This window comes from Daphnia carinata, chromosome 4, assembly GCF_022539665.2.
Source record: "Daphnia carinata strain CSIRO-1 chromosome 4, CSIRO_AGI_Dcar_HiC_V3, whole genome shotgun sequence".
Taxonomy (NCBI): Eukaryota; Metazoa; Arthropoda; class Branchiopoda; order Diplostraca; family Daphniidae; genus Daphnia; species Daphnia carinata.
Genome location: NC_081334.1, coordinates 944173 through 964052, shown reverse-complemented (window position 1 = coordinate 964052; position 19880 = coordinate 944173). Strand labels below are relative to the sequence as shown.

The 19880-nt window shown below is 36.9% G+C and overlaps 6 protein-coding genes across 9 annotated transcripts; 3 read left to right on the top strand and 3 right to left on the bottom strand.

Moving 5' to 3' along the window:
• The first annotated feature begins 248 nt into the window (after nucleotides 1-248).
• On the top strand, nucleotides 249-2343 carry LOC130694767 (alpha-taxilin-like). Its single transcript, XM_057517859.2, has 5 exons — nucleotides 249-725; nucleotides 782-980; nucleotides 1086-1408; nucleotides 1473-1577; nucleotides 1650-2343. The coding sequence occupies exons 1-5, from the start codon at nucleotides 564-566 to the stop codon at nucleotides 2307-2309; spliced, it is 1449 nt and encodes a 482-aa protein (XP_057373842.1). The 5' UTR covers nucleotides 249-563; the 3' UTR covers nucleotides 2310-2343.
• Nucleotides 2344-2633: 290 nt separating this feature from the next.
• On the bottom strand, nucleotides 2634-5001 carry LOC130694778 (1-acyl-sn-glycerol-3-phosphate acyltransferase gamma-like). Its single transcript, XM_057517877.2, has 9 exons — nucleotides 4789-5001; nucleotides 4518-4728; nucleotides 4289-4458; nucleotides 4107-4195; nucleotides 3975-4047; nucleotides 3717-3907; nucleotides 3510-3657; nucleotides 3138-3366; nucleotides 2634-3074 (listed from the first exon to the last, which is right to left on the bottom strand). The coding sequence occupies exons 2-9, from the start codon at nucleotides 4705-4707 to the stop codon at nucleotides 2986-2988; spliced, it is 1179 nt and encodes a 392-aa protein (XP_057373860.1). The 5' UTR covers nucleotides 4708-4728; nucleotides 4789-5001; the 3' UTR covers nucleotides 2634-2985.
• A 553-nt stretch (nucleotides 5002-5554) lies between these two features.
• LOC130694810 (1-acyl-sn-glycerol-3-phosphate acyltransferase gamma-like) lies at nucleotides 5555-8420 on the top strand. Its single transcript, XM_059495032.1, has 10 exons — nucleotides 5555-5828; nucleotides 6515-6705; nucleotides 6835-7001; nucleotides 7118-7279; nucleotides 7355-7464; nucleotides 7524-7604; nucleotides 7671-7818; nucleotides 7906-7997; nucleotides 8062-8207; nucleotides 8278-8420. The coding sequence occupies exons 2-10, from the start codon at nucleotides 6525-6527 to the stop codon at nucleotides 8364-8366; spliced, it is 1176 nt and encodes a 391-aa protein (XP_059351015.1). The 5' UTR covers nucleotides 5555-5828; nucleotides 6515-6524; the 3' UTR covers nucleotides 8367-8420.
• Nucleotides 7432-12105, bottom strand: LOC130694758 (glucose dehydrogenase [FAD, quinone]-like). The gene is made up of 14 exons (XM_057517840.2): nucleotides 12022-12105; nucleotides 11380-11537; nucleotides 11086-11288; nucleotides 10822-11005; nucleotides 10535-10669; nucleotides 10142-10434; nucleotides 10027-10075; nucleotides 9886-9956; nucleotides 9634-9783; nucleotides 9359-9572; nucleotides 9126-9301; nucleotides 8999-9042; nucleotides 7656-8912; nucleotides 7432-7590 (listed from the first exon to the last, which is right to left on the bottom strand). The coding sequence occupies exons 2-13, from the start codon at nucleotides 11528-11530 to the stop codon at nucleotides 8711-8713; spliced, it is 1872 nt and encodes a 623-aa protein (XP_057373823.1). The 5' UTR covers nucleotides 11531-11537; nucleotides 12022-12105; the 3' UTR covers nucleotides 7432-7590; nucleotides 7656-8710.
• A 172-nt stretch (nucleotides 12106-12277) lies between these two features.
• LOC130694768 (MTOR-associated protein MEAK7-like) lies at nucleotides 12278-15946 on the top strand. Of its 4 annotated transcripts, XR_009420884.1 has the most exons (15): nucleotides 12278-12521; nucleotides 12607-12738; nucleotides 12795-13019; nucleotides 13158-13253; nucleotides 13325-13440; nucleotides 13513-13615; nucleotides 13700-13809; nucleotides 13870-13985; nucleotides 14057-14175; nucleotides 14270-14321; nucleotides 14439-14563; nucleotides 14728-14879; nucleotides 15275-15317; nucleotides 15398-15445; nucleotides 15506-15533. XR_009420884.1 is itself a non-coding variant. In XM_057517860.2 (14 exons), the coding sequence occupies exons 1-14, from the start codon at nucleotides 12495-12497 to the stop codon at nucleotides 15565-15567; spliced, it is 1374 nt and encodes a 457-aa protein (XP_057373843.1). In that variant the 5' UTR covers nucleotides 12279-12494; the 3' UTR covers nucleotides 15568-15946. The 4 variants fall into 4 exon arrangements, 2 of the variants coding, with proteins under 2 accessions (XP_057373843.1, XP_057373844.1); XR_009002141.2 differs by lacking the exon at nucleotides 15506-15533 and having other exon boundaries at nucleotides 14728-14866; XM_057517860.2 differs by lacking the exon at nucleotides 14728-14879 and having other exon boundaries at nucleotides 12279-12521; nucleotides 15506-15946.
• On the bottom strand, nucleotides 15769-19305 carry LOC130694755 (polycomb protein Scm-like). Its single transcript, XM_057517837.2, has 11 exons — nucleotides 19086-19305; nucleotides 18967-19018; nucleotides 18420-18886; nucleotides 18157-18349; nucleotides 17869-18096; nucleotides 17639-17785; nucleotides 17363-17572; nucleotides 17095-17301; nucleotides 16820-17035; nucleotides 16362-16753; nucleotides 15769-16287 (listed from the first exon to the last, which is right to left on the bottom strand). The coding sequence occupies exons 2-11, from the start codon at nucleotides 18986-18988 to the stop codon at nucleotides 16153-16155; spliced, it is 2217 nt and encodes a 738-aa protein (XP_057373820.1). The 5' UTR covers nucleotides 18989-19018; nucleotides 19086-19305; the 3' UTR covers nucleotides 15769-16152.
• Between the last annotated feature and the right edge of the window lie 575 nt (nucleotides 19306-19880).

Genomic DNA, 19880 nt, shown 5'->3' with positions numbered 1-19880 from the left:
TTCTCAAAATATTTGTTTTCACATAACGCTAGTCGAGCTGAAGGGTAAGATGTTACAATGCTGGTCAAGCTGAAAATGAAATTCTCTAATTGGATAAAGCTGGTTCTTCATTTTATAATTGATCTTTCCCTACAAAAGTTGTGAATTTGCCTAATGTCGGAATTCAAGCAGAAACAACACATGCGACGTGCCAGATGGCGCTTGAGTTTACTGCAGGTCCACAGGCTTAAAATCCCAGACCGATCAGACTTGAAACTATTCATTCAGTTCGCGGGGGAAAAAGCTCTTTTCCCGGACACGGACGTCCGGCCCTTGCCTTACAGCAGAGAAAGACAACCAACCGGCTGTTATTAGCAGTATTACTATTTCGAGAGACCTCCCAAACGTTCGTAAAAATTCTTGGGCTGGGCTGGCAGTTTCTTTTTTCTTTTGGTTACCAACAAATAGCTTTATTCCATTTTTAGAGGTTTAAGACGCACTGACTAGAGATATTTTTGTGAGGTTTAACGTGTTTTAAAAATTCAGCTACCCGTATTCAAAGTGGAAAGTGGAAAACAGAAACAATGAGTGGTTCTAAATCTGAAGAAATAACCGAAGAGCTTGCAAGTGTGTTGAAAAGTTGCGGAGAGAAAAATGAAAAAAGCAAATCTCGCAAAAAAGAAATGCGAAATGTGGAAGTACTTCTGAAATCAATGAACAATTTATCATTTGAAGAAAAATTGAAGGTTTTTTTTTATATTTTTTTGTGTATGAAGTTGATTTTAATAATGAGAGTTCATAGGTGTTTACTCATAAATATGCTGAATTACTGGAAGAAAATGGAGCAAATCTTTCTAACCTGAAAGTCTATGAAAAACACATTCAAGTTTTACAGAAGGAAAAAGAACAGCTCCAGATGGAAAATGGAAAGTCTCTGTTAGCTCGTTCAAGGTTAGAAGAGCTCTGTCGTGAACTCCAGAGACAAAATAAGATTATTAAAGGTATTTTTTCTTTTCTAGTTGTCATACATGTTTAGTCATTTTATTTGCATTGGTTGTAAACTGTGTAATAGTTTTCCTAAAGTCATTCTACATATTCTCCTACAGAAGAGAGTATGGTACGTGTTCGTGAAGAAGAGGAACGCAGGAAAGAAGTGTCTACAAAATTTCAATCTACACTTGCTGAAGTTTCAGCCTTGCTCCAACAGAATAATGATAAAAATCAAAAACTAAGAGATGAGAATACTGAAATGGCTACAAAGCTACAGATGCTGTGTGACCAATACAGCTTGAGAGAACAGCATCTGGAGAAACTAGGAAAACAATATGATATTGAACGACAACTAAATGAAGCCAAACTGGCCAAAATACGAATGGATTCAGCAGAGACAAAAGAGAAAATGCTGAAAGAAAAACAGACACTGTTACTGGTACGTTTGTATCTGCATTTTCATATTGCATGAACCTATGCAAGATTTCGTTCTTTCTATGTAGGACCTTACCGAATATCAAAAGAAATGTCAGGTGATGCAGGAAGATGAAGTTGCCTTACGTCACCAGCTGTCAATGTACACGGACAAGTACGATGATTTTCAAAAGGTTTGATTTTTACTGGGCGTTACTGCACATCACTGAGATTAATTTGTTTTCTTTCGTTTTCTATATGATTAGGCATTAAAAGCTAGCAACCAGCAATTTAATGGCTTCAAGAGTCAAATGGATGAGATGACTAAAAAACTTAAAAGCCTTGAAAAAGAAACCGCACAATGGAAGCAACGTTGGGAGAAAAGTAATTGTTTACTTACTGAAATGGCACTTGAAAAGAAGCAGAGAGATTCGGAGCTTTTAAATACCACAAAACAGTTGGCGCAGCTTGAGAAACTTTGTAGAGCAATGCAAACAGAAAGGGCCTCTTTAATCGCAGAAATAAAATCCAATAAAACGCGCCTAGCAGCCGAGCTCGAAGCGTCTCCAAGCCATGAAGATAGTCATTCAGGAAATATTTCAACAGCAAGCCCTAAAGTATTGGATTTGGATTTCGTCGAGCAACCTCGCATAAACTTGGACACAAATGTGTGTCACGGAAATGGCGAAAAAAATTTGGGAAACTCACAGGAAGTTGAGAAAAATATTCCGCCACTCATTTCTTGTGACGTTACGTGTGAAGTTCAAAATGCGCCGGATCCAACAGGATGTTCCGCAGATTCGTCTTTCGGAAATAGCGTTTTAAGCCAATCGAAATCTCAAGTGCAGCCGCCTTCATCATCTGAAACTACTGAAGTGAGAGCTACCGCGGATTCGTCTTCTCAGGATTCTGTTGTTTATAACTAGTCATGAACAGAACAAAATACAATACTTATGAGTTTTTTCTTCTAAATTTATTTGGCATGGGCTTACCAATATGTAAGCAAAAGTTTGTGTTCACCATGCATCCAGTTGATAGGCCTATTTTGCCATATAGAAGTAGATATTTGCCAGATTCCTTCCAGAGTTTTGGTTCTTGGACATTATTCAACTATAAACAGATGGAGAAAACATAACTGTAAAAAAGAAATAAATTTCAAGGTTAAATAAAATACAAATTGCCTGAAAGACAACTAATATTCTGAGAAATGCAAGATTGAAAAGCAATGATAATGTAAAACTTACAGGGAGTTATACATCAGCTTAATATGTATTAGCAGCCCACGTTATTAATTCAACAGATGAGTTACATGATTGACGAGAGTAAGTTCATGTTGGTTCAGAGAATAACAAATTGAATTGTGCACCTTCTTACTTAGGTAAAGCAGAAGAGTCAATCATGTAAGCGTAACAAAAAAATCCCGAAACAGTTTGATTTTTTTTAACAAGAAATAACATACAGCGTACTATGAACGAAGGCATCCAATTAGTTCGTCTCTGGCCATTTTTGAAAAGCCAAAGATCCAACCACTAATGTTGTCTGATCAATAAAGTGTGTTACATAGCAGAACTATTGGTACTTGTGATGGATTAGACGATTGGCCTAATCTGCTTTAGCACGAGGACTATGGCCGTACGCCGACCCTTTGCTTGCACTGCTTAGATCCATCAACTTGAGCAACGCAACAAACACTGCAAATAAAATATTATTGCAAAACGGTGAAAAAAAAGCTTAATAGATTAGAAACATTATACCTAATCCCAACAAAACAACGCCGATCACAACATTGACGAATCCAGAACAGAAAAGGGAGTAGAATGCACGGCACACTGTAGGAAGTGTTAAAAATGATGTGATGGCGATTGTCAGCAATGTCCAAAGACGTCTAGGGCGATAGTGGGAACGAATTGGTCCTTCGAAATGGTGACCGGGAAGAGAGGTAGGAAACTTCCCTTCAGTTTTGAAAATATCAATCATTTTGTCCTGTAAAATATTTGCATACAGAAAAAGCGAAAAAAAAGAACAGAAGAGAAAAATCTTATTTTAAAACAGAATACACAAATAATAATAACGAAAAAATTAAATGGCACAAACGAAGAATTGATGGCAATTCTGAAGCCCAGTACTTTATGATGGTAGTTTTCATGTAGCCAGTTTGCAATTTTATCACTGTCCTCTGGAATATCTTCAAGAGGGATGCGTTCAAGCAATATTTCTGCTGCAATAGGGCGACCAAGGACTAAACTCTTGAACACTGGCGCGGCACCTTCTTTGCTACAGAACAAATTATCGACATAACCTAAAAGGCATTCATACTTTTTTTTCAGTCTTACGTATCAAAAACCATTGTAGCACAGTAGATTGCCGGAAACTTTCCTCTTAGCTTTTCTACCGACAAGACAAAGCCCTTAGTACGAGGAACCAACAAATGTTTCAGAGGTGGAAAACCGGATTTTTGAGCAAATTCAACGGAAGCAGCATGTTTTTCTGGAGTGTATCTTGTCCCCTCCGCGAAAAGATGCAACTAACGAATAAATTTCATTAAAATCCAAGCATGTCCTGAGTTACATTATTTGGTGCATTTATCTTACCATAACAGGATCTGGGTAATTACTCATATTGGCAATTTGGTTTTCCAAAATTGACTTGTCTTTCTCCCAGCTCCTAGAATTAATGGTTGCAGAAATAAATCAACAACAGACAAGTTTTTCCAAAACTAATACCTTTCTAAAAAAGCACTGCCAGAAAAAAATGCAGTCCATCCAATAATAGGAACTTTTTTGAAAGATTTTTTGACAAATGCTTTGGCACTCTAGAAGAAAAAGGATTGAATATTGGAGATTTTCATACAATTTTAATTTGAAGGTTAAGCTAATGCATACTAAGAAATGAATTCAATGCTTACCCCTAGCATTCTGACATGCTCACAAAGAAACCAGCTAAATAGCCAATCAACTTCATATGAATGATTAAGCAGGAGGATGGCATGCTCACTTCCCATTTTTGCCCATGTCTTGTCATCTGTGTAGACTATGCAGGTGGAACTTGACCACCATTCAGCAAGAAATTCCATTTCTGTTTTCAAAAAAATTATTATTGAGAATTCTTTGTTTGGCCAGAGAAAATGATCTTACGGCCCCATACTGCGTAGGTCAGATAATAGTTTATTTTGTGGTATAATGTAGAACTCATGGGTTTCAGGCCCACCCACAGTAATAGTTGAAAAAAATTAATCAGAATTCCACTGATAAGGAAATTTAAACCAATTACAACAAATCCAGCAAAATAGATAGCCTCTTTAATATTTGTAACCGGTACCGTCATTTTTCGCTACACGTGCTCTACCTACAGTAAAGTTAACGTAATGTTAAATTAAATAGTAGAAACTGGAGGCGAATATTGTACCTATCGTAAAGTTATACTATAAAATCTTATCGATAATGAAAAGTGATAAAGCACAAATGGATACGGCCGCAATAATAAGTGATGTTCTGATCCTGTCACAATAAACGTCCGGGGCAATCTGTTGGACCTTCGCAGTCTCTACGCACTGAAGGAAAGCAAAACAGTATACGCTAGTAATTCTAACTTCTAGGGGTATAACATGTCCATCATGAGCTCACGGCAAAATAAAGAATTTAGTCTGCTATGCAGTACAGCGATGCCACTTATAGAAAAAAGGCTATCCCGATCCTGATTATGCTAAAAAACGGTACACCGTGCACTAAAAAAAAAAAAACCGAAACAAAGTTATAGGAGTTAATAACTCTTTTACACCTTGACTGTGCATTTTGAACAATCAAAACAACCCATAAGATCGGGTTAAAAAGTGATTCATTCAACCAGTGGCTAAGTCCTGTTAGGCAAGCTTTTACCCACCTGTAGTGCATTTTGCAGTAGTGCTACCACAATAGTATAGCATTATTGCTATACTGATAGATTTGGCCCTCTTTGCAAACATAGCAATTGCCGAAAAATTTTCCCCACCATGTGGAAGGATCCAGTATTAATGGAGACGGGTGTACAAATCTGCAGTCTTGTACGCCACTTGTGTACCTTGTACAAGACATTCGCACCTTGACACATGGGAAGACATTGAGGCATCCACCATTGAATAATGCCAGCTGAGAACTTAACGTTAGCCTCGGGCATTTTTTATTATTATACTGTACCTATTCCTTCGACAACGCATAGCAGCCATTGAAAGCCTCAAAGGAAAGAAGAATCTTCATTCTAACCGTAGTCTGCCACACGATAACACCTGTTTTACCTCAACTGGTAAACTGAGGTGTAGTTGCGTGCTTGATATCGGTTGCCAAATTCAATTCGAGTACTGGAGAGGACGTGAAGAAGTGTAATATTGTGCTTTATTAAACCAAAACATCAAAGTTTGAAAAGCCCCTTCTCTCAATCAATCTTAAAGAGGCCTGAAATACGAACATAAGGTATTTGGAGATTTTTCTGATTTATAGTTTTAGATATTCTGCTAGACGTTGCAATATATAACTTTATTCTTTTACCGAAAACCGCAATCGAATCAGAACAGCAAATGGGACGGTAATGCCATTTGGAAAAACAGAAAATTTTAAACTTACTTTTGATGTAACATTGATAAGTTTAATTCATCTTTTTTTTTATTAATATAAATTAGTTAATTCATCTTGAATTTTTTTAAAATTAATGTCTGTCTTAGGCTGTAGCTGTTAGCAATAAAGCATTAGGTTTCTATGTTTATTAGTTTAACGGTTTTAACCACTGTTGCATGTTGCGTTACTACCACAAACATGACCTCGTTACGTTATATTGATTCACTGAACAGAAGGAATTATGTAAGGGTGATGTAACTCCTACGAATTCATCGAGTAAACAAACAACTTTGGAAGATTGTCCATTGCGATACTTTCCAACTTTGTTTTGGTATTATAATTATGACGTAATTTATGATAAATTTATTTATTTTTGAAGTGTTACCTATTCACTGTTTCCATTATTGCCAAACTGGAACCTATTGTTAATTCTTTAAGGTAGACATACATAACCATTGCGAAGAGAAAAAAAAGCGCTTAAGGGAAATACATACACAAAAAAATACATACATAAACATACATTCAATATTCTTTTTTTTTCTTAGAGGGAAGAAAATGTTGGCGCAAGTCAGAACTGCTGGAACTTGCATCGTATTATTAACGCTTTTCATAAGCTTCATCGTCTCGGGGTTATTACTGAACGGAATCCAACTATGTCTGTGGTTAACAGTCAAACCAATAAGCAGAAGATTATATCGTAAAATAAATTATTACCTGCTGACCTGCTTATGGAATCGTAAGTAGCTTTGAAAACATGATGTACTTTCTCTTTTGAAATTCGGTATTTTACTTATGTACTACGTAGAATTTTTCGGGAATTAAATTAACTGTTTTTATTTTATTTTATTTATTTATTTTTTTTTAGAGGTTCTATTGCTAATTGACTGGTCTGGATCAGCTATCAGTGTTTATACTGATACTGAAACATGGTCGAAACTTGGTTCGGAAAATGCATTGCTTATTCTGAATCACTCGAACGAGCTGGACTGGCTTGTAGCCTGGGTTCTAGGAAATCAAGCCAACATTCTTGGTGCAAGTTGCATTTCATTTTTAACAAATAGTCGGCTATGTGATAAAAACATTGATTAGGCTGCCTTTATTTGATCTTTTCAACATGACCTCCATTTTTCATTTTTTTAAATATTCAGAATTCAAAGCTATTCATTAAAAAAGCAGTTGAATGGATACCAATCATAGGATGGGCATGGAAGTTTGCGGAAATTGGATTTTTAGAACGAAACTGGGAAAAGGACAAGCCAACTATGGACTTATTTGTAAAAAATCTGGTCGAGTACGAAGATCCAGTCTGGGTATAAACATTATTTTTTAATTTTAACTTTTAATTTACACTAAAATATGATGTACTTTTCTTTTAAAATTTACAGTTATTATTCTTCCCGGAAGGAACCAGATTTAGTAAGGAAAAACATGACGTATCGATGGAGTTTGCCGCCCGAAAAGGTTTACCACATTTGAAACATTTATTGATACCTAGGTAGGAGTGTGTAAGTTATACTTAGCTCTGTACGTCGGTTACGTATTTTGTTCACCTAGGACGAGAGGATTTTTCGCCATAACTCAGCAGCTGAAACAAAATTTTGGGGCTGTTTATTCTGGCACCCTGTGTTTCAATGCGTAAGGACATGATTTTGTTCTCATATGATCAATTATTATCATAAGTTTTACTTATTCTATTTTCAGCAAATTAGGTGTGTATCCTAGTCTCTTAAATGTGTTTCTCGGTCGGCCCGTCTTTGGAGAAGTCTTTTTAGAGCGCATTCCTTTTGAAGATATCCCCACCGAGATGGATAAGTCTGCGGAATGGCTACTAAATAATTTCGAAAAAAAGGTATTAAATAGTTCGTGAAATTCCATTTTTTTTTCGCGTCCTTTTTTTTCTATAAAGATAAAAAAAATTTGTAATCGAACGATGTAGGATAAATTGATGGACACTTACGAGAAAAATGGCGTTTTCCCGACAACCTTAGCAGCAGAGGACGCTAAATACTTCAATGGCCCTATACGATGGTAGGAAGCATTTTCTAGCAACCAAATTTTACTTGTAATAATCATATTTCATAATGGTATTCAGTCATTATCGTCCACGTTCTATCCTGCCATTTTTGTTATTCTGCCTGTGGAGTAGCTTCTGCTTACCATTTATGTTTCACTCGGTTAAATGGTTATTGGGCACAGGATTTACAAGTCTAATGGCAGTCGTTTTCATTTTTGCAATAAGTATTAAAGAAGAATCTAAATAAGAAATAATGTTTCATATAAAATTAACTATAATTTTTCTCCCCACCAGGTGCTTCGTTCATTTACAAGCTAATCGATATTACATTGATCAGTCGTGGTTCTTCTTATGGAAAAGATGTTCCCATAAAAGAGAAATGAGACATCTGATGTGGTCTATTTCCTCTCCTTACGAACAATTTTGATATTACTATGCGTATGAGCGTACGTTGTTTTCTTTTTTTTATGACATATAATCTCAATTTTAACCAAACGTCAAACCGTCCTCTTACGTGGTCTACATATCAGCTTTCTTTTCGAGATGTAAGAAAAGAATTTACAAGAAAATATTTTTGGATTTATGGTTGTTGCAGTAATAAAGTTTCTTTATGATAACCTAGTTTTCATAATAATATAGAAAAAAGGAAAGCTGATAGGTGCCATTCACATTCATGTTTCGACTCAGGTCAACAACTATACATATAAAAAAATCGATCTGGGCATATTCACAGTTCGTCTCCTATTTTCTGAGAAAATGTTAGAGAATCAATCTGCAAGCGTTTCTGATCAGAACCATTTCTGTGATCTTCTAAAATCATATGCGCTGCTTTTTCTCCAATCATTATAACAGGCGCATTAATATTCCCATTTGGAATAACGGGCATCACAGAAGCATCAGCAACGCGTAAACCTTTGATTCCATACACTCTGTATCGCGAAAGGTCCACACGTGGCAATGTAGTTTCAAGATTTACTTCATGCGAAAGCGAAAACTTTATGCAATCGGTACATACCTCAACTGCGGATCTACTACGGCATCTGGGTCTGTTGATGGGCCCTGAATAAGTTGCACGTAAATTAAACGAATTTTTATCCAAATAAATACACCGGGTTGTGACGAATGTGTGGGAGATGACGTACCATTTTGCAGCTTCCTACTGGATGATGTAAAGTAGCCGACATGTGTTGTATAAGGCACTTTAAATATGATTCGAAATCCACTGGAAACTGTTGACAATAAGGATGCTGAGCATTATGCAGTCGTAGATGTTTCTTCATCGCTGTTGTATTGAGTACTTCTTGAGCAAACTGGAGACCTAGTATTAAATGCAACGTTAAGGCATTGGCAGATTAAAGTATTAAATTTGGTATACCTTCTAGCATCACTTGGATATCGTGAGGATTACTATAATATTGTGGATCAATAATTGGCTGATGCGATGGATCGACCGAACGAAGACGTATCCATCCCCGACTTCTCGGTCGAACCAAGGTTGCGAAGATAGACGCTGTGTCTTCGTTGGAGACGGGTTCAAATATTTCTTTCCAGGCTTTTTCTTCTAAACCCATCAGATGTCTTACGCAAATCTGTGCAGAAGTATTAGGAGTTACTATGATTATTATTGGTTTCTCACTAAATGAAACGAACACCGTGATCCGAAGCGACTGAGTAGGACAAGAAATGAAGTTGAATGTCTGGCCAATCTGGTTCGCAGTTTTTGGAACTCTTAAATGCCATGCCGTCTACACCATTACTTGAGTACTGACCTGCTCCATGAACAATGTAATCCCACCATGCCTAAAAACAGGAGAAAACTAAACATTTACTGCTGAGGGTCTTTTAGCCAGATTACTGGATACTAAAATATTTCATAAAATAGAATGCACAATGAGGTATTACCATCAGGTTTAGAGGAGACACCAGTGAGGCAGAGCTATCATTGTGGACTAGGGGAGTCAATGGCACGTAAACTGGCAAATAAATCAGTAAATAATAGATGAAAAGAAATTGTAGAGAAGCTAAAAAAAGACTTGGATTTACTGTGATCTTGCAAATTTTCTCCTACTCTTCTGTCAGCTTTCACCTTTATCTTGAACAAATCAATGTGGTGATTACTTTCAAACTTCTAGAAGGGCAAAATCGGAAAAAAGAGTACTTTATGTTGCTCCAAATGTTCTTTAGGTCCCACTCCTGACAACATTAGAATTTTTGGAGTTTCGATTGCGCCTGCTGACAAGATAATTTCTTTCGCTGCAATGGCAGTGATAAGCTCACCGCGTCTTTTATACTGAATCCCGTACGCTTGCTTTGATTCATCAATTAAAACTTTTTGCACCTGTGCGAATGTAATCACTTTAAGATTAGGACGCTTATGGGCGTCTTTCAAAAAGGCTGAATATGTGCTGCAACGGGCGCCATGTTTAGTTGTTAACTGAGGAGTTGTGAATCCTAATGAGTTTATGAAAAACAAAGTTAAGTCTGTTATACTAAAGAGTGCAATGGCTAGATCATACTTGGCAAATTTGAATGGAGTGAAGCGAAACCTCACCGGTTTGGTTGTGACCGTTTATGTCAACATAGTCGAAACCAAGTTCTAATCCAGCTTTGATGAAGGCTTGCGGTAAATTAGATTTCCAAGCCCTATCTTCGACTGTCAAGCATCCGTCTTTGCCGTGGAATTCATCTATTATTAAAGGTATTTATGTTTTAGTTAGTATTTTCCATTCTACCTGGCAAGTTTCAATCGAATATTGTTTTCAACTTATGATATAAAGAGACGGTAAAACTATCTATGCGTAGTACTCAAATAATTGCAGTATAATTTTTGCATGTTACCTTCAATAAAGTGTCCAGTATTTTTCTCTGATTTTTTGAAGAAGGGCAAAACGTCTTCGTAGCTCCATCCTTCGTTGCCTAAAGCAGCCCAATGATCATAATCATGCTTGTTCCCACGCACGTACAACAAGAAATTGAGAATACTTGATCCTCCAATGACTTTTCCTCTTGGCCAAATTGATCGCTGGTATGGAAAACAGAATCAATAAGGAAAAAATAATAATTTGTTTGCCGCATGTGAATAGAACAATATTGCTGTGTTACATGGCCAACTGAAGCTGCATGGCCAAATGGTTGGGGTTCAGTTTGGTAGTTCCACGAGAACGGTGTAGACGGAAGGATGCCTGAAATCAGTGGAATATTAACTAGTGCGGAAGGATAGCCTCCAGCTTCAACCAGCAAAACCGAATAACTGCCGTTCCCGGAGAGACGAGATGACACTACTGCCCCAGCTGAACCTGCTCCTACTACAGAAATGAAAATGGAATTGAATACGACAGTGTTTCCCATGCTAGAGAATTCAGCTTATAACAAAATAATAATTCACTAAGCACTTACCGACAATAAAGTCGTAAATGCTCGATTCCGAGTCGACTTCATCAAAGTAGGAGACTGCATTCCAAAACCAAAAGTGTAAATAGCAAATAGCTATAATGCCAAAAGCTGCTGTTAATTTAAGTAATCCCAGCAGCCATAGTTTGATATCCATCTCTCTTCTGGGAAAAGCAGAAGAGATCAATAGGAATTGCCCTGAATTCGACAATTTTTTTTTATTTTTATGTACTTGCAAATTCAATAGCTTTTCCTACCAAAGTGGTCTGTAAGTATACCATCATTGGATTAACAGTACTAATAGTTATATAAATATATTTATGGTTTGCAACTTTATTAAAGCTGAGACATTCAACTCTATATAACTGTTTTGGTGATCTTCATAAATAACAAGTAAAAAAGAAGAGCATGGCATCTTCTATGTTGCTAACTATTCCATTTGATCCATAAAGTTTTCATTATCAAGCCACATTTTCATTAATATTATGTCTTATCTTTCAGTTATTAAACCCTCACACGTTGGGTGGTTTCTTCACATGTCAGGATATCGACATTTAAGTGAGATGTCATGAGATTTTGTTGATTTAATCTTATTTATACATTTACTGTGGATATATCATGTTAAACAAAATAATGGAAGAAACTTACGATCGATCCTTGTTTCTGCGGAACCAAGGTGGATTCCTGGATGGAAAAATCAGCGTTCCCGAACGCTGTTTGGATCTGAATAATTAGGGAAAATAGAAAAGAACATATCGTTTCGGAAAACTGTTGACAGATGGCTCAGCTTCTCATTGTTTTGATGACAAATGGTAATTTTCGAAGAATGAGGAAGTAAGCCTAGTTTTGAATAATAAGTTCCGCGAAGCAACGTTTGAAAACAAGTTTGTAACAACAGACTTCGACCTGCTTCAACGTATGAGAGAGAGGAACAGTCGTAGAAGGTATTTTGTGTGTTACTGGTATCTTGTTTCCAGCCGTGCATGTCAAGATGAAAGATAAAGGTTACAGTTCTAGGGCAGTACTATAGCTTGAGAGACGTTTGTAATAGATCTTTGTGGAAGACTCAGTATATATTTAACCTGTGAATTAATTGTGACATTGAAAATCATCAGTCAAAGATGGCTCATCAGTTCTTATTGAGGATGGTATAATGAAAACAATAACAACGATAATTAAATGCAACATCATTCACAAGGCATTTAAAGGCTATATGAATCTTTTTTTCATTAGATGGGTTTAGGGGAAAGCAAAGAACTAAATCAAGAATTGGCACAATTTCCATCAGAAGAGAGAGAGATTATTAAAGATACTTTCTTGCAGCTCTCATCTGGCAACAAGAAAGTTGATAGACCAACTGTAGAGGTATGTATCTCATACACATAAATATGAAAAAATTCTACTATCTTTTTATGTTTCAGAATGCCTTAAAACATTTACTCCCACTAGCAGAAGCAGATATTTTTTCAAAACGTATTTGTGATTTAATGACTGGCCAAATATCAACAAACAATACAGTTACTTTTGAGGGTTATGTTCACTGTGCAGCTGTAATGATCAAAGGAATACTTGAAGATAAAGCAGCTCAGATTATATATATAGCTAAAGGAAGGAGAGGTGCAGCAACATATGAAGAATTATTCTATGTATGTAATATTTCAGAAAATTGCACTTGCTTATTGAAGTAGTACTACATAAACATAATATATGTACATATATTTATTTAATTTTTTATTTTATTAATATTATTTTTATTTATTATGTTTATATTTTTATTTTCCTAGTTTTCAACGCAAATAATTCGAGTGGTTTTTCAAATAATCCGGAGACTTCCGTCCTTTCGCTCTTGGGATGGAAATTATATATGCAGTTTAGAAGATGTAAGTTGCAGAAAAAGAAACTAATGTTTGAATTTCAGCAGTTTCTGCAAGTTTAATGGTTCTTGTTGAAGGATTCCATTAAACGTTTGGCGGCGGCTATAATGAAGGAACTCAAAAGCACTAAAATGGAGAGCTTCGATAATCAAGCGGTTTGCGTGTGGTTTTCGGGAAGCAGCTTATTAAATGAGTTTGTTTTACACTCGATATAAAGGTTTAGTTTCTTACTCCATTCTAACTAAAAAAAATTTAATCTTTTCAGATTTCATGGGATGCTCGCAAGTCACATTTTCCACTTCCCATTGACCAAAGGAAAATCACTTATTCCTCTTTGTCGAGGTATACCAGCCCAAGTGTATCCTTCGGTAAATATACATCCGTTTTTTTGTCAAATAAAATTCTAAATTAACTAACACTTTTCCTTTTGATCAAATTTCTCTTGATTAAAGTGGCTGTCACTTTCCGATATACTTTTTATTAATTGTGGCCTACCACACGAGTTCCGAAGTGAATGGAGATTGTTGTTTTCTAGCCGCATTCATGGAGAAAGTTTTTCAAGGTTGACATTTTGAGCTTTAATGGTTTTTTAACCTCTGTAATTCTTATGGTTCGTTTGTAGCCTCATGGGTAACATAATTGATAAAGGACCAAGCGTAGTTTTTGTTAAAGACTTTGACGGCCATATATTTGGCGGGTTTGCTTCAACCAGCTGGACTATTGGACCGCAATTTAAAGGTTTGAAAATTCGGAACCCTACGCAAAAGCCGTATGTAAAGCTCCTAACTGTACAAATCTATATACTATAGGCACGAAGGATAATTTCGTCTTCTCGCTGGCACCTGAAATGGCCTTATACAACACGACAGGTTTCAATGATCACTATCAATATTTCAACATTCAGCAACAGACTTTCCCAAATGGAATGGTATTATTACGTTGTCTTCTTTTTTTTTTTAGCTTAAACTCGAGGCCTGCGAGTAAACATATTATAGCTATTACTAAGCTTCTTTTTAATATAGGGAATGGGCGGCCAATTGGATTATTTTGCCATCTGGGTTGATTCGGAATACGGTGATTACTTTAAACAAATAAGAACATGAAGTTGTTCGTGAATGATATAGCGCAAGCGTGCTGGAGTCTTTCATTGTTCCAATTTTTTATTTTCCTGATTTCACTTGTTTCCGATAGGAAAAGGCAAATGCTCACCAAGTTGCACAACCTTTAACTGTCCTCAACTGTCGGGCAAGCCAGAGTTTTCCATCGATATGGTCGAAGTGTGGGCCGTTGGTCCAGAACCAACTGATGAGGAAGATGTAAGTAATTTAGATATCAGATTGACTACAAGCCTAACGCTAACGCCTAAGTAATTTTAATCACATATTCCATTTTGAAAAGAAAAACTAAAGAATAATTTAAACATTTGTCAACATTAGTGAATATCAATTTTTACTTCAAAAACATTTGCGCCTGAACGTAGGTAACTCGAAATGGCATGAGTGGAAGCGTACTGGACACTAACCGCGAGGGCAGAGCCATGCTCGATATAATGGGCAAAGAGAGACATAGCGAAGGATTGCGTGAGCCAGTAGACGAAGATTGACCTCTGGTTCAACCACGTAAACGCTATGTGTTTTCTATGACTAGATGATTTTTTGTTCTTTCATTTAATCACCCCACTAAATCGATCCTACAACGAATGCCCAGTTTGCGTAGATAGTTGCTTATTTTTCCCCGGTCGTCTTCGAACTTTTAACAGGGCATACCTTGGGAGAATAGTTACGCCGATGATCGGATTTCCCTGTTTTTTTTTTTTTGTTTTTTTTTTGGCTACGCGTTTGCACTTTCTAACCATTCTATGCGCAGTTACATTATGTTTAATTTAACATTTTTCACATTCACAGCCTTTATTTCCTGCTTTTTAATTTTTTTCTATTATTGCTTTTTCGTAATCTACTACTGTTATTTTTTTCTTTATCAAGTCGTAATATTTTTTGCTATTTTAACGCCATCGTTTGATTTTTCAGGAGGCAAGGCCAAGCATACTGGACGTAGATGTAGAAGGAACAGGTATATTTATCATATTTTTTTTTTTACTGATAATATTTTTGTTTTGGATACTTAAAGATAATTTTTTTTTGTATTTTTAGCCATGCTTAGAATGTTAAATCGCGGCCCAGTTTCAGAAGGAATGCGAGGTAATTAAATAGGCCGAGAACATTATTTCTTATAATAATTTTATTGTTCCGTTACATCAGATAACCCTACATCTGCTGATCCCGAAGAGAAAGAACTTTATGTGTCATCCGTTTCAAACTGAAAGCTACAAGAGCCTAGAATTCATGCGCCGCAACAATTCCATTTTTTTTTTATCGCCAACAGAGCTGAGATTTTTTTTCTATTTTTGCCTTCAGTCCAGTAATATTGTCAATGTTAAATAGTTTTAGGTTTACGTATAAAAATAATGTGCAGTTTGTAGTTGATTGAAGTCGGACTGAATTATGATGAATCCTTTCGCGTCAGTCGAGCATGCAATTACTTTTTATTCAGTAGAACAGGAAAGCAAACTTCAAGGTTTTCGCGTGCACCTAACTTCAGGGAAATATGAACTGTAGATTAAAATTTAAAATTAGGAGTTTCATAAAATTAGGACGGTTCACGCTATAAAAGATTAAAAATACATCAATCAAAACAACAAATCGAATGCAATACAAACGAAATTACAGGACACGTATCAAGAAATAGCCGATGGATCTGTCCCCTCTTTTCGTGGTTTATCACAGACGATCCGGATCAAATATATAATTCCTATATATGTAAGTTGGATCTACCAACGAACGAATCCAGGTAACAAAACGCTCAGCCTCGGTTGCTAAAACGGCTAAGTAGACCTCGAAATCAGATTTCAGATTGGTAGGTGACGCCGCCCCTTCAATCTGTTGATCGAGTTACAAATCTTGAGGGATGGACCTAATTTCAGCCCCATGTACTTCATCATCATGTCGGACGTAAGCAGAAGCAGAGCCTTTCCATCGATTTCCTAGAGAAAAAAAAGAAAAATTTTGGGTAATTTTGTGATGTTTACGCCATAAATCGAAGCTAGGATTGCATTACATGTTTTTGAAATAGTTGTGCGTGAACGCTTAGACCTGCATCCACAGAAGTCAGATAACGCATCACATCATCAACCGACCACTCGGCAGGATCGGCGGATGCAGAAGAGACCTTCGTATTAAGATGTGTTCCTCTTGTTTCGGTCTCATTATCATGACTAGTAGTAGATGTGGCCTTTTGCTGATCGGGGCACTGTGATTCAGGATTTAATTCAATTTCCAATGGCGCCACGGTTGCGTTTGCGTTAGTTGCTTTGTTTGTTAAACAGTTCTCAACTGGTGATCCAGACGAGGGGGATATTGGTTCGCGTTTGTTCAATTCATTAAGATCACTTTTCGGGCTGGTCATTAACTTCTTTCTTTTTACATTGACCGCCGGCTTTGAGTCTCGACCTAAGATAACATACAAAAGATAAGATTATGATTATCTACAACACACTCGGCATTGTTGCTCGTCACCTTTACGTTTGAATGCACGAAGGCCATCTGGCTTGTCTGCTGGATCGGAACCGGCAGAATTGGCAGCACATTTCTTACAGTCCGCAACGGCAACTGTACTAATCAAATTTTCACAGTAACCCAGATCTTCGCTAAGAAATTCGAGATACGTCTCAAGCCCCATTATATCATCGACTGGTGGCAAACGAAGCGTATGAACCACATTTTCATATTTAGCTACTGGAGCAAAAAATTGATTAAGAAGATGTTGAAGAGTAGCCGATCAATACATTTACCTCGGATGACAATGTTTCCATCACCTTGCCGTGTTCGGAGGATGGAGAAAGTTTGTTTGGTTTGTAGCGCAGCATCAACTATTCCTTGAACAGTCTCTCTCAAAACATGACTTAATGTTCCAGGTCCAATAAGTCTTGGTAATCTTTTCACTTTAGACGGATCCAAGTGAGGTCCACAGTTACACATACCATTGACGTACACGCTCACTAAGAGTGCACCATATTTGTTATACATGTTCAATAGCCAAGCAATCGATCAATATCTCACCAGCTGTTGTAACTATTTCAATAGAGGACGTATCTGGTTCAGGTACGATGGTACAAGTTTCGGTTTTTGCGCCAAGATCTAAAGAAGAAATAGACAACTTTCCTACTTCTGGTGGCATCTTCTCCACTCCTGTTGAGATAAATTGTACGGGAGGGGGAGGAGGTACGTTGAGAACCCGAGACTTGAATCTGCTACCACTCGTTAATGCAACTTAAAGATATCAAACAAGAATTAACAGAGCGAAGGTTACAAAATTAATCCATGTAAAAAACTCACATTTTTGTCCAGGAGGTTGGAGGGGATGACCAACCATAGCACAAAACCCAACCGGAAAGATGTCGCGAGAGTCAAAGCGGCACCAGTAATCAAAAGCTCCTTTCCAACCGTCAAATGTTACAAAAATACTATCATTGTTGACTGCCCCTTGGAGAATATACAAATGTAGAAAAAAAAGAACAGTAGAATAGTGTTTGAAAAAAAAAAAAAGCTGCAGACGTATGACGTACCAACCGTGGCAGCACATATTAAATGCGGATTTTTGCGATCAACGGCTTCAAGTTTTTGGCCAATTCGGAACATGTTGTATCGAGGTGAAGACGGCTCCTTTTTAAAATAGCGACTAGGTGCGGTTTCGGCTCCACTTAGGGTTTTCAAGAGGAATGTACGCCATGATGATGCATTCATACGAAAACCTAAAGGAGGTTGCAGCATTCCACCGTTGCTTTCACAATGCCCTGTAGTTAAAATTGTGAATGGTGATTTACTGTTTTGACTGCCTTGATATGTAACATTACCAATTGGATGGATGTCGTTTGAATCAACTAGCCTCCAAAAATCGTTTTTGTTGTCAGAGCCATCAAGACGTAAGCGGAGTCGCGGGCCGATTATACCAACTACGGTAGCAATGCAAGTGGAGGTTAAATTACGTGGATCTTGGGCTTCTAGTTTGACTCCACAGTGAAATTCATTGGTTGGTGGTACAGCGTGCTGTTTCCACAAAAATGGTTTTATAAAGTTATGTAAAGTTTAAATGAGAAAAATATGTCCAACAGCATACCTGCTTAAAACAAACTGAGGGTGCAGCTACACTCCTAGTTTCTGCAAGGTAATCCTCCCATGCAAATGGGCAAAGGTTAGAACTCAACACGGCAGATGATTCAGGGTTAGCGGCTGTTGGCAGATGTGGTAGATCTGGGTTATTCTGAAGATTTGTTGCTGATGAACAGTTCAATTTTAGTTTACTATGTTCTCTTTTCTTGAATTTTAGGCAACACTTTTCACTGCAGAAATCTCTCATTGCCAAGTTAACAAGGCTCTGGAATGGTACACCAGTAATAGCTTCTCCACACTGAAAACATGCTCCTTTCCTGAATTCTGACAAACAGGCTGCAGAGCAAAATGTGTGTCTTCCATTTTTCAGGGGCAGGACATACAAATTTGGCTTTTCTGCTTGATTGCACCATCCACATGGAAACATACCTCCTTCAGCAGGCACTGTTGGAGTTCCACTGATTTTGCTATGCACTAGGAGGAAAGGGTAAATAAGTTATTGAGGAATGGATGTACAAATAAAATTTTAAAATGTTGATGTTTATGCCACTTACGGAATAATGACTGATGGTTCATTCTATTTTGGAATGAGAGGTTCCCAGAAACCTAGTGATTTCAGCCAATTTCAAAACATTAGATTTCATATGACAGGCAAATGGAGATTGAAACATACCTGTATTCACTTATGGCAAAACCAAAAGGTCTGAAAATCAAAAGTGGGATAATTCCCTATGTCAATTTAGGAGGCTATGGACATTGGGATGTTTCTAACTCACAGCTTTTTTATAGTATATGAGCATGGAATTCTTTTTTTAATATTGCACAAAAACAAAGTAATATGAAAAGAAACACGTAAAAAATCTAAATATTTTTGTTGTTGAATATCGTGTACCGACGCTCGACCGTTGTCTGTATTTCACGCAACCGTTGTTTTTCAAGAAAATCACGGATTTCCAGTGATAGTTATATCGATTGTTATGGTACTGTGACAAATCGATCCTCGCCATTAAATATGCTTGGCAAAATTGCAATGACTGGTGGCTATGGATATGAATTGATCGTCATAATAAAAGATTCTCTACACTTCCGTTACAGTTTAAAAAAAAATATGTAAAAGCAAAACGTTACAGCAAGCAGATCATGGAAAATTCGGCGGCCTGCCTAAGCCCGAAAACGGTTTGGCTCAGCCAATGAGCATAGCTTGAAGGGGGTCCCACCAATCTTTTTGAAAGTTGTGACCAATCATATTTGTTTGAAAATTCTTATTATATTCGTGAAGTCAATTTTCACTGCTTTTGTATTTCCCATAGAGGTAAAAATGCTGCAGTTGTGTGTTCCTAACTGAAAGTTGTGAATAGTAAAACTCCATTGACAATGGAACACTATAATGCAAACCATTTTCTTCTGTTGCATAAAATTCACCTAATGCCAGCTTTCACAAATTGGTTGAACCGAAAACAAAAAAGAA

What these genes read in the sequence shown, in the direction of transcription:
- LOC130694810 (XM_059495032.1), top strand. Translation starts at nt 6,525, where the DNA reads ATGTTGGCGCAAGTCAGAACTGCTGGAACTTGCATCGTATTATTAACG. An exon ending in AGTACGAAGATCCAGTCTGG is followed by an intron (nt 7,280 to 7,354) that starts GTATAAACATTA and finishes TAAAATTTACAG; the next exon opens with TTATTATTCTTCCCGGAAGG. An exon ending in GGCACCCTGTGTTTCAATGC is followed by an intron (nt 7,605 to 7,670) that starts GTAAGGACATGA and finishes TTCTATTTTCAG; the next exon opens with CAAATTAGGTGTGTATCCTA.
- LOC130694778 (XM_057517877.2), bottom strand. Translation starts at nt 4,707, where the DNA reads ATGACGGTACCGGTTACAAATATTAAAGAGGCTATCTATTTTGCTGGA. An exon ending in GACCTACGCAGTATGGGGCC is followed by an intron (nt 4,459 to 4,517) that starts GTAAGATCATTT and finishes TTTTGAAAACAG; the next exon opens with AAATGGAATTTCTTGCTGAA. An exon ending in ATGAAAACTACCATCATAAA is followed by an intron (nt 3,367 to 3,509) that starts GTACTGGGCTTC and finishes AATATTTTACAG; the next exon opens with GACAAAATGATTGATATTTT.
- LOC130694767 (XM_057517859.2), top strand. Translation starts at nt 564, where the DNA reads ATGAGTGGTTCTAAATCTGAAGAAATAACCGAAGAGCTTGCAAGTGTG. An exon ending in CATTTGAAGAAAAATTGAAG is followed by an intron (nt 726 to 781) that starts GTTTTTTTTTAT and finishes GAGAGTTCATAG; the next exon opens with GTGTTTACTCATAAATATGC. An exon ending in ACAAAATAAGATTATTAAAG is followed by an intron (nt 981 to 1,085) that starts GTATTTTTTCTT and finishes ATTCTCCTACAG; the next exon opens with AAGAGAGTATGGTACGTGTT.
- LOC130694768 (XM_057517860.2), top strand. Translation starts at nt 12,495, where the DNA reads ATGGCTCATCAGTTCTTATTGAGGATG. An exon ending in CATATGAAGAATTATTCTAT is followed by an intron (nt 13,020 to 13,157) that starts GTATGTAATATT and finishes TTATTTTCCTAG; the next exon opens with TTTTCAACGCAAATAATTCG. An exon ending in GGAAGCAGCTTATTAAATGA is followed by an intron (nt 13,441 to 13,512) that starts GTTTGTTTTACA and finishes TAATCTTTTCAG; the next exon opens with ATTTCATGGGATGCTCGCAA.
- LOC130694755 (XM_057517837.2), bottom strand. Translation starts at nt 18,988, where the DNA reads ATGAACCATCAGTCATTATTCC. An exon ending in GAACCATCAGTCATTATTCC is followed by an intron (nt 18,887 to 18,966) that starts GTAAGTGGCATA and finishes CTTTCCTCCTAG; the next exon opens with TGCATAGCAAAATCAGTGGA. An exon ending in TGAAATAGTTACAACAGCTG is followed by an intron (nt 17,302 to 17,362) that starts GTGAGATATTGA and finishes GTGCACTCTTAG; the next exon opens with TGAGCGTGTACGTCAATGGT.
- LOC130694758 (XM_057517840.2), bottom strand. Translation starts at nt 11,530, where the DNA reads ATGGATATCAAACTATGGCTGCTGGGATTACTTAAATTAACAGCAGCT. An exon ending in CAGTCGCTTCGGATCACGGT is followed by an intron (nt 9,573 to 9,633) that starts GTTCGTTTCATT and finishes ACTTCTGCACAG; the next exon opens with ATTTGCGTAAGACATCTGAT. An exon ending in GTAGTAGATCCGCAGTTGAG is followed by an intron (nt 8,913 to 8,998) that starts GTATGTACCGAT and finishes TTCGCGATACAG; the next exon opens with AGTGTATGGAATCAAAGGTT.